Source organism: Gekko japonicus, unplaced genomic scaffold (genome assembly GCF_001447785.1).
Source record: "Gekko japonicus isolate JY-2015 unplaced genomic scaffold, Gekko_japonicus_V1.1 scaffold1037, whole genome shotgun sequence".
Lineage (NCBI taxonomy): Eukaryota > Metazoa > Chordata > Lepidosauria > Squamata > Gekkonidae > Gekko > Gekko japonicus.
Window position 1 is genome coordinate 325712 of NW_015171534.1, and position 11046 is coordinate 336757.

Here is an 11046-nt window from a genome sequence, read left to right on the forward strand (position 1 = left end):
CCGACCGTAGTGCTCTTTGGAGTATGCATGGGGAAAGGCGGTCCCTCAGGTATGTTGGACCCTGGCCATATAAGGCTTTAAAAGTAAGTACCAGCACCTTGAAGCAAATCCGGTATGCTGTTGGCAGCCAGTGCAGTGCCTTCAGCACAGGCCGGATGTGTTCCCATCTAGGGATACACCTCAGGCGCCTGGCTGCAGCATTCTGCACTAGCTGCAGCCTCCAGATTTGGGCCAAGGGCAGCCCCATGTAGAGAGCATTGCAGTAGTCTAATCTCGAGGTGACCATCGTGTGGATCACTCTGGCCAGATCGTCACGATCGAGATAGCGGGCCAACTGCCGAAATAATAATATTATTTGCTCAAAATACAAACAAAAACAATTGATTCATAGGAGTGAAAGCAATTGATTTACTGGGGAATCCACAAAAGCACCAATAAATCATATGCAAGATTAGATTTCCCCCCAAGAGGTATCATAAAGGGGGGGGGAATCTTTCCATACAAATCAGCTACTTTTTTATACATAGCACCTTCAGGAGAGAAGTCATCTTCTTTGCAGGTAAATAAGGTAGTTTTTAGCAACCCCACCCCCCATGCCCAGCCTCAGCAGCCAACCATGGCTATGATCCGTGTCTCGCTCTGCGTTTCCTCTTTTCTCCTGTCCTACCTCTGAGGATCTCAAGGAGGCACAAGGGACTTGCACCTCCACTGCCCCCAACCTGTGAGGCAGTCCAGGCTGAGCAACCAGTCCTGGGTGACCCAGATGACAGGATCTTGGCTCAAGAAGGGGTGTGTGTGTCTGAACCTGGCTCTCCCAAACCCCCCCACCGCTAGTTCTCATCTCTTCTATGTCTCCCACAGAAGCGGTGGGGCTGAGGGGAAGGCTTGATGGAGAGGTGGTTTCCAAAACCTCCAAGGGGTGCTTTTTGTCCTCCCGCAACCACTTTTCCTTCATGGACTGAGAACAGGTGTGGGGGGAGAAGGGAGGTCACTGTCGTCCCCCCCCCCCGAAACTCACTCTGCTTCCCAGCTCCATGGCTGTTCAAATGTGTGGTGGCATCGGTGGCACCCCATTTTGCCTTTGCTCTTTCATTTGCTTCTGAGGTTGGGACATCTTTCCCCTCAGAGTTGCATGCCAGGGATCCCAGCCTCCAGGTGGGAACTGGGGATCCCTTGGAATTACAGGTCATCCAGTCTACAGAGACAAGTTCCCCTGGAGAAAATTGATGCTTTGGAGGGTGGACTCTATGGCATCTTACCCCACTGAGGTCCTTGTCCTCCCCAGTTCCACCCCCAAATCTCCAGGAGTTCCCCAACCTGAAACTAGCAACCCTAACTCCCACCCCCTGCTGGTGGCAACCCTACAGTGGCATGCACAAGACAGCCCAGTTGCCTCCCAGTCCATGCACGCACACACACCCCGCCTCTGGCTCTGTCCCTTTGTTGGCAAACTGTCGCGTGTGCCTTCTCTTACCAACCCCCCCTCATGGTCACCATTTGGTGTGGTGGTGGCAGTGCCGGCTGCTCAGCTCCACCCCACAATGTAAGTGGCTTCCCCGCAATGTAAGTGGCTTTCCATCTGAGCCACAGATGAAGGAGGCAGGAGGGGAAAAAAACACCATACCTCTTTCTCCATCTTTGCTGCCACCCCCCCACTATTTACCTCAGCCTCATAGTCCTGCTCCCTAGCAATTTCCTTTCTATTTCTTGACAGCTTCAACCACACACATCTCACCAGGTGTACCTGCTCACTCCCCCAAGCACCCTCCTGCCTTCCCTCCCTCACACCAGTTGCTCTCAGGCTGGATAAGAGTCCTAGATGGGATGGTTCTGGCCCCCGGCCCATATGTGTGACACCCCTGAGTTAGAACCTCCTCCAGTTTTCTCTGTCAAGCCTCTTTCTGCTGAAAAATTGCGGGAGTAAAAAAACAATTTATTCAAAATGAAGTCGATATTTGAATGTATTCTTATTTTGTCCACGTATCCTGAATTTCACTGTTGCTTAGCCAGAACTGGCGGATTAGTCTTTGTGCCTAAGGTGACTGATAACATTGACTAATACAGGAGTCCCCAATGTGGTGCCCCGGGGCCTGCCATCACCTTTTCTGGTGCCCAAGTGTTTTTGGAAAGTGGGTGGGACCAGATAGGGCTTTTTGCCCAGCAAGGCTTCTGATTGAGCATTGCAGATTTGATTGGCTCTGTTGGATTCCTAAATAGGGTACTTTGCCAGCAGCTGCCACCACACTACAAGGATCTTTCCTGTAGGGCTGAAAGTCAGCTGCAGTGGCCGTTTTGTGGCTGGCTCCACCTCGTGCAGGAGCCCACCACTCTGCGTCAGAATCCCAAAGGTCCCCGCAGGGTGGAAAAGGTTGGGGGCCCCTGGACTAACACACATTGTTCACTACTTTATTGATGTTTTATTTTCAGGTGTTACTGGGGCTTCCACAACCATTTCAGTCGAGAAGCAGAACATTTGTATAACTCAGTGGAATCTTCTTACCAGAAGGCTCTACAATCTCACTTGAAGAACTCTGATAGCACAGTGTCCCTGCCCCAATCAGACCGTTCCTCTTCTAGCTCCCAGGAGAGTCTCAAGTAAGCCCTTATGTACACTACCTCTTTGCTTTTGAATACATTTGATGTCTGTGAATTGGTGCTGCTCCTGCCTATGAAGTTATTTTTGTTGCCTTTATGGGTTCAAGGTAATTCACGTTCTTGCCTTGCATGTAATGAAGGATTTAGCTTGGTTTTGCAATTACCATCCTAATCAAACACTCAGCAAGAAAAGTAGTATTCAACCCGTTACATGGCTGCCACGCAGTTTTCACGTTTCATCAGGTTGCCTCCTTTTTGTCTTTAAAACGCAAGGCTATTGTACCACGTTATGTCATCGATGACAGCTATTTCACATCCTAATGTGAGGATTTAACCACATGGATCATAGAATGTGTAGACTTTATGCAGTAGATTGTCAATCTACCCTTTTCGTTCATTGAATTATCTGATTCAAAAAGAATTTTTTTTCTTAAGGGGCATAGGAAAAGCATTTTCTAAACTCACATGCATGTATGTGTGTGTCCACAAACCTCAGTCTCTATTCTGATTTTCTGTAAAAGTTGAAACTAATCTTAAAGGCAAAGGTTTGACATAAACTGTGGAACACATTTTATACTAATATAATGGACTGATGTGTCCAAATCTCATTGAGGTCATGGTGGGGAAATATTGACCTTCAGTATTCCTAATTTTCGGAAATCTTTGGAACAGATAGGCTGTATGACCTGTTATAAATGAAAAAAGGGAAGCCCCTAAACTATGACACATCTTTTGCAGCTACCGTAATTTACTGATCCAAACAAAATCTGTTATTAAATTGTGCCTTTTTATACTGTCCTAGCCGTCCACTGTCTGCCAAAAGAAGTCCAACTGGAAGTACTACATCACGCGGTAAGAAAGGGTTAGCTGGACTAAAGAAATCTACATGTGTGAAATACTCAAGTACAACTTGGCAAAAGATTTTAACTTTTCCAAATGTCATTGTCGTGATTCCTGTTATAGTGATATCTCCCCTTAAGGGAAATAATGGTTAACTTTATGCTACTTTAGCAACAAAAATGTTTATTAGGCACTCAGTGTGGCCTTTTGTATTGTAAGAGGCAGCTGTTTTCTAAAGCGAACTCACATGCACCTGAGTAAACCACAAAAATGTAGGGATGGGTACAAACCGAAAAATTCCGGTTTGGTGCAACTCCGAAACTGAGCAAAATTCCTGAACCAGCCAATTCAGATCTGCCTTTCTTTCAGCCATGGCAAACTGCAGCCAGGAGAAAGGGGGGGGGGGAATTACCCGGAAAGGGTTTTTGCTCCCCCCACTTCAGAGGGTGGGGAGGAATGGAACAGCCATTTAAACCTAACAGCTGACGGGTGGACCCAGTGGCAGCCACTTCAGCGCTCCCATTTCCTTTCCCCTCGCTTCAAAGCAGGAGGAAGCAAAACGGACAGGTTTAATGGTGCACAGCCATTTAAACCTAACAGCTGATGGGCGGACCCACCCCCTGTTAGGTTTAAATGGCTGGCAGCCATTTCAGCTCTCCATTCTGCTTCCTCCGCTTTGAAGTGGGAGGACGTGAAATGGAGCGCTGAAATGGTTGCCACCCATTTAAACCTAACAGGCGAACTGCAGACCCGCGCCATTCAGCTGTTAGGTTTAAATGGCCCGAACAGCCAGACCAAATCAGACAAAAGTCCATGACATTTTCGGGGGCTCCGAACCTGGCCAAGTTTTTACCGAATCTTGGCTTGTGAACTGGTTCGTTCCCATCCCTACTAAAATGTGATTAGTTGTGACAACCATTACTGCTTTTATTTATATTTGTAAGTCTCTTTTAGATTCCATATTCTGTAAATGTCATTCGACAAAAATGTGGGGGGGATAGCAGCAGATTCTCTAGTACTCTGGATAAAGTCAATAACTTTATGCAGATCTCTGATACAAATAAAAACAATGTCCTGCTGCAGAGACTTCTAGAAGTTGTGTTCTTTGTTCTATCTAGGGGCATACAATTCCCCCCACACTTTTACAATTGGTTTTCATTTTTAAAAACGCTCACTTCTGTTCTTAAAGCCATTTGTTTCTTCTTGTGCCATTTTGCACTGTCCTATCCATCCCTCAGCTATTACATGAGTCATGCTGGTACAGGTACATATACTTGTACAAGAGCCACTCATTAATGGCCGCTGAAATTTTTATCCATCCCTTCCCTGTGTGTTTTGAATGCGCTCTCTGATGCCTCCAGGGGGCTGCATCCCAATGCACATGGGAAATGTTATCCTAGGGAGCCAGCGGACGAGTGAAGAGATTCTTAGCCCATGCCGGCCCCTGCTTGGGTCAGTGGCAGTGGTTCTAGTCCTGGAACGAGCACCGGCCTGGCCTGGCCTGCACAATGAGTGTGGGAGGGGAAACAGAAACGTTTCCATGTTGGTCACACTGTCTCTTTCCCCCTTCTCTCTCACCTTTGTGAATCCTAAGCCAAACAGTAAGGCGCCAAAATGACAACGAGATAAGAATATTAGCTAATGAATACCATATATATATATTTTTATTTTCAGTTAGTTACAACACGGATATTAAAGAAAATAATGTTTTAAAATATTTGAACATACAATTCTGGTTTATTCTTTTCTATCTCTTTTTTTAAATTATATTTTATTTTATTACAGAATATCAACATACAATAAAAATATTGATACAGTAACAGCAAAAAGAGGAAGTTATACATGGCTTAACCCATAACTTTCCAAACAGTACTTTGTTAACAAACAACAATAACAACATAACAATAGCGGTATCAAACTTATAGTTAACATCAGGGCTCTTTTTGTAGAAAAAGCCCAGCAGGAACTCATTAGCATAATAGGCCACACCCAATAGCAGAAATCCATTAGCATATTAGGCCACACCCCCATGTTACCAGAAGTGTGGTTATCCAGCCACACCCACCTTTCCCTTCTTATTCTGTTTACCTTGTTTGTTGTCAAAACCCAGGGCTTTTTTTGTAGCAGGAACTCCTTTGCATGTTAGGCCACACACCCCTAATGTAGCCAATCCTAATGAGTCTCTGCTGCTGGGTGTGGCCTATTATGCTAATGAGTTCCTGCTGGGTGTGGCCAACTTGGGAGCCAGCCGGAACTCCGTTCCTGTGCGTTCCTGCCCAAAAATAGCCCTGGTTAACACCAAAATTAAAGGTTATATAACAACAGCAACCTGCAACTTTAACCTAATGAAACATGTATAGTGGCAAGGCATTTGTCCAAGGATTATGTGGCCTGTGCATCATAAATCGGTTTTGTTTAGCTATCTTAGTATGCAGATGTTTCATTCAGATTTGCAGATGAGCAAATGGGAAATCTCCAGATGGAATTACTGGAGACTTTCAGTGTGTAGACTATTAATTTTTAGCACACTTTAGTCTGGGCTACTGCGCAATCCAGTTACTTGTGCTTTAGTTCAGACCATGTTTTGTTCTGATGAATTGCAGGCGTAAAAAAAATGAATGGCAGACATAATAGCTTTGCAAGTGATAGTGATAATAAGCTGTAGCAGCAATATAAAAGTAGATAGCATTAACAAACCCTGTAACTTTTCTTCTCAGAGAAGCTACATCAGAGCAGCAGTGTGAGTTAGATCAAAATAAAAGGTTGACTGGAGGTAGGAGATCCTGCATTTTAATGGCTCAGGGAAGAGGGGAAAAGAATACTGGATCCCTCATGTCTCTAAAACAGTAGCTCAAGCCAACTAAAGTATTTAATTGTTTCTCGTATCATGCATGTGGCCTATGTAACAGCATTATGTGTATGGATGGGCACAAACTGGAAAAGTGTAGTTCATGTTCATTTGTGGCCAGATTGAACTGGGAGGTTCGTTCACAAACTGAACTGGTTCATGGTTTGTGGACCCACATACCCTGTTGAAAGGGACCCTTTCAATGATGTTTGCAGAAAGCCCAAAAAATAGCTGAGCAGCGGGGACCAAGCTGCTCCCCACTGCTCAGCTGTATTTTGGAGGACAGGCTGCTCACCACTCAACTGTTTTTGCAGCTTTCGTGGGGAACAGAAAGCAGGGGTTTAAAGGGACTCAGAGTCCCTTTAGCCCCCTGCTTTCTGTTCTATCCATGGAGCGCCATTAAGTGCTTTAAAAGTTCATGGAAGTTTGTGACGGTAGACTTCGTGACAAATTATTCTTTGTGGTTTGGTTTGTGCCTTTCCCTAGTTATATTGGTGGTACTCCCTCGGTGTGCTTATATACAGAATGGCAGTCACAGCACTGGTAAACCAGCAGCTCCTCAGGCCTTGGAAGCACCACAGTCTCTTATGTATTCTTGAAGAGGAAAAGGAAACCTTTATTTGGCTAAGTAGGAAGGGAGTGGAAAGAATGTGTATGAGCAGCCACTAAAAGGAAATCTTAAGATTAGGTGCTGCTTTTAGGTGAAGAATCAGCTAAAAATATAGTTTCAGTTTTTAATAAAATAGATCAAACAAGAATATATCAAACAAATATATTAAACAATATATTAGATATATTAAACAATATATTAAACAAGTATCAAGCTTGCTCAGCGATGCTGGTGATGCTAGAACTCAGTCCTCCAGTTACTGTAAAAATAAATATTAAAAATGTTTATTAGCGGCCTTTCTACCTTGTGGCACTTAAAGGTGGTTTACAATATAAATAAATCAAAAGTTATAAACACTTGTGTTTGTGTTTTTTTTCAAATTTAATTTCAAGATCCATCCGTTTTGAAGTTTGGTCTTCTTATATTTTGGAAATAATTTTTTTAGTCTAAATGAATCCGCCCTGGCACATGTTATTTTGTCTATTTTGTCAGTGGATTTTGGGAGCCCTTTGTGGCCAGCCATTATTTTTTTTTGGGGGGGGCATAGAAGAAGGAGGTGTCTCTTTTGCTCCTGGCTCCCCTGACTGGAATGTTAAAGACCTTTCGAAGACAGTTTTCAGGATTCTCCGTTTCACCTCAAATCTCTCTCCTTTCTTTCCTTTCTCACAGCCTCTACTGTGAGTGCAAAATCAGTGTCAACCTCAGGGTCTCTGCAACGTTCCCGCAGTGACATCGACGTGAATGCAGCAGCCAGTGCCAAATCTAAAGTAACATCTTCTGGATCAGATGCTCCCTTTAGCTCTGCTGCAGCCCTGCCTCCGGGCTCCTATGCATCACTAGGTAAATCTCACGTCCTTCCAGTCAAGGATATCAATGGTGATTTAGCATTTACAGAGTAATTTTTATACATGTGTTGTTTAGGGGATGCCTTCCTCAAAGATGATAGCCTGTGTTCCATGGAATAAATAATCTATCGGCAACTGCTTTTCCTACATAAGCTTTTTAGGTTTCTAAGGTATCAGAGCAATTTTGGTGGATGGCTTTAGCGGGGAAAGGTGGGCTTTTCTCCCCAGCGAGGCTTCTGCTCCAAACAGTCCCAGATTGTGAAAACTGATGAACAAAGGTTCTGTGACAAAATATAGTTAGGTACAAAGTCGGAAATATTATGTTACTTTCAATATATAGGTGTTTGGATTCTTTATAAATATGTAACTTACCAGTGGGAATTGTTGTTGTTGTTCAGTCTGGTAAAATAAATCCCCTCTCGATTTGCTCTGTCACTTATACCTTTGGATTATCACAAGAATTCAGAAGAGAGATAAATGGGAATGTGGGTACTAGTACCATTCTAGCTATAAAACCAGACTGACTTATCATAGAGTTATTGTTACTTTTCGGTAAGGATTGGTGGATTAGTAGTGTGGTGAAAATAACCACGTGAAGATCATGTAGTCGGTACATGGGGTGCAAGTGTGCAGCACTGTCATACCCCGCTACTTGGCATTGGTATCTGCTAGCCCATTTTTCAGCAGTGTGAAATATCTGCAGCAGCTGTCCAATTCTGCACAATTTTGAGAGGAAGAATTACAGAAATCACTGGGCTTGGGGTGGGGGGTGACAGTAAAGATATTAGCCCTGTGTGGACGGCCTGTCACCCAATCAATCAATCTATTTAGCTCACATGACCAGTGGTCTCAAGCACAGAATACAACAAACATGTAAAATATCAATATAAGAGTTTAAAACTGTTAACATTTCAAATCCCATTAAAATATAAACTGTATAAAGGTTTAAAATATAAAACTATAAGACATTTCAGTCATAAAATTGAAAAAATTGAAAAAACAATTAGAACCAAAAAGTGCACACCTCCTCTTAGCAGCAGTTATTTACGCTTCAATGCTATTATAATAGCTAAGTATTTTGCTACTGAAGTGGTGATTGTCGAGTCAGATTGTCGGGTCAGTATCTGTCAGCAGCTAAGAGACCACCCATGGCTCCAGTGGAAGATGGTGTTGAGATAAAATTGGATATACCCAATATGACCTAAGAGCTAACCAATGAGAACAAAACAAAAGGAGATGCGTCAGCGTCTCAGTCTCGCCAGAAGCGCATGTACAAAGCCTGTCTGAATACGGAGTTCGTGAGAAACGTCCCGTTAATTCTGCAGATGGCACAGCATTTAATCTTGCAAGAGCAAAAGCAGATCTGTGAGAGGGGGTGGTAAGATGGCTTAGATATGATGGAAGGGTCAACGGAGGAGGATGGAGGCCTGTTTGCATGTTGACGCTCAGCAAGTGGAGAGAGAGAGAGTGCGGGCACAAACACGCTGGCCCCACCTCTACACAGTCGTAGAGTTGTCTGCACGGTACAGAGTCACAGAGGAAGTGTCTGTGTGTATGCCCCCTCCCCATGATCTGTGACGCTGCTTTCCTAACATTTCTGTAACATGGAGAGGTATGCATGCAGTGCATGCAGGCACTTCCTCTGCACATTTGCACCATGAGGATGACTCTGTGATTAGGCAGTGTGAGGGGTTCTACATCCCCTGCAGAATGGTGGAATATTTACTCCAGCTTGGCCCCTTCTTCTTCACCTCTGCATTGATGCACAAGCAGCTAATTTAATAGTCATTTACATCTCCTCCAGAGCCATAGACACTTCATGCAAAATGTGTTGGAGTTGATCAAACACCTTATAACGCATTCATTGCCGTACGTTCTTCTTTCTTGACGCGTCAGCAGGTGGTGCTATTGTTTCCATAGTCTTTACTGCAAGGAGCAATGTGGTTATACTAAGAAAGGAAGTTGAGTCGAGGCCACAAGATGACATAACTATCTAAAGCCAGTTTGGTGTGTTGGTTAACTGCGCGGACTCTAATCTGGGAGAACCAGGTTTGATTCCCCACTCCTCCACTCGCACCTGGCTGGATGACCTTGGGCAAGCCGTAGCTCTGATAAGAGCTGTCCTTGAAAAAGAGCAGTTTCTGTCAAGAGGTCTCTCAGCCCCACGTGCCTCACAGGGTGTCTGTTGTGGGGAGGGGAAGGAAAGGAGTTGCTCTGAGACACCTTTGGGTAGTGAAGGGCAGGGTATAAATCCAATCTCTTCTTCTCTTCTAAAGGGTAAGGGTAGGGTGTCTTGGACAATTGCCACATATGTTTTATAATTATTTAGCTCTGGGTGTTCAGAAATAGCATTTTTCTTTAACTAACTCTTACTTCCTCAGTTCAGCTGATTTTTGTTTGTTTGTTTCTATAGCTAAATTCACCTCGCCCACTTCTGCTGATACTACTAACTGTTCCCTATTATCCCTCTCCTTATTTTTTTTTAATTTGCTTAAAGATGGTACTACCAGTAAACCTGATGGTAAGCAGTCTCTGTGTCACTGAGGTCTGTCTCCAGCTTTAACCAGGTCTCTGTTATCACCGAGTAGTCCCTGGTTTTCATCTGTGTTCACTGGTGCCTTTTGCATGAACTTTTGCATGGTGTTTTCCTCTTACTCATTTTGATACAGTTGGGTACCCTTCACATTGTTTCTTGGCTCACCCTTGTAAGGCTCAATCGTTAATAGAACATCTGTTTCAAAATAGTTCTGTGAACAGTGTTGGACCATTTATAAATTCCATTGCATGTTTGAACGTTATAAATATGAGACTTGTTTTGTTGAAATTCATGCATCAAGCAAAGGATGCCTACCTGATTTTTGCAACTGCAAAAGCAGGTCTATGAACCTTGGCCATATCTTGAAGGAAAATACTTAAACGTTTACGGTGCAGTCCGAAGAAACTGCTGCGGTCCAGTCCCAATGAAGTTAGTGCTAGGTATCAGATAGGAAAAATGGCATTTTTGGAACCAGTTATGCATAGTCTGACTTAAATCTACTGCTCCATTTTCTCTTGCTAAGAAAAGGGTTTTTTTAAGTTAAATATGTTCCAATTCCTTGCCAAGCACCCTTCCATTTTAAGTTAAATATGTTCCAATTCCTTGCCTTCCAGTTCTTGTATTTTATTAACAGTTCACGATTACTAACGTTATTAATCCCACTTTGCTTCAGTTTCCTCACACTTCTTTGCCGTTCCTGTTTTCTCAGGCCAAGATGTGACCTGAATTTAAGCCCTAGGAGGAGGCCTTGTGTGCCCTCCCCCTTCCTGCT

The 11046-nt window shown here is 43.8% G+C and overlaps 1 protein-coding gene across 1 annotated transcript in view; it reads left to right on the top strand.

Moving 5' to 3' along the window:
• CLASP1 (cytoplasmic linker associated protein 1) overlaps nt 1-11046 on the top strand; it is a 334150-nt gene that overhangs the window by 176688 nt on the left and 146416 nt on the right. The window contains exons 17-19 of the mRNA XM_015419605.1: nt 2428-2595; nt 3398-3447; nt 7563-7733. Coding sequence (XP_015275091.1) covers nt 2428-2595; nt 3398-3447; nt 7563-7733 — 389 coding nt within the window. The remainder of the gene's footprint in view (nt 1-2427; nt 2596-3397; nt 3448-7562; nt 7734-11046) is intronic.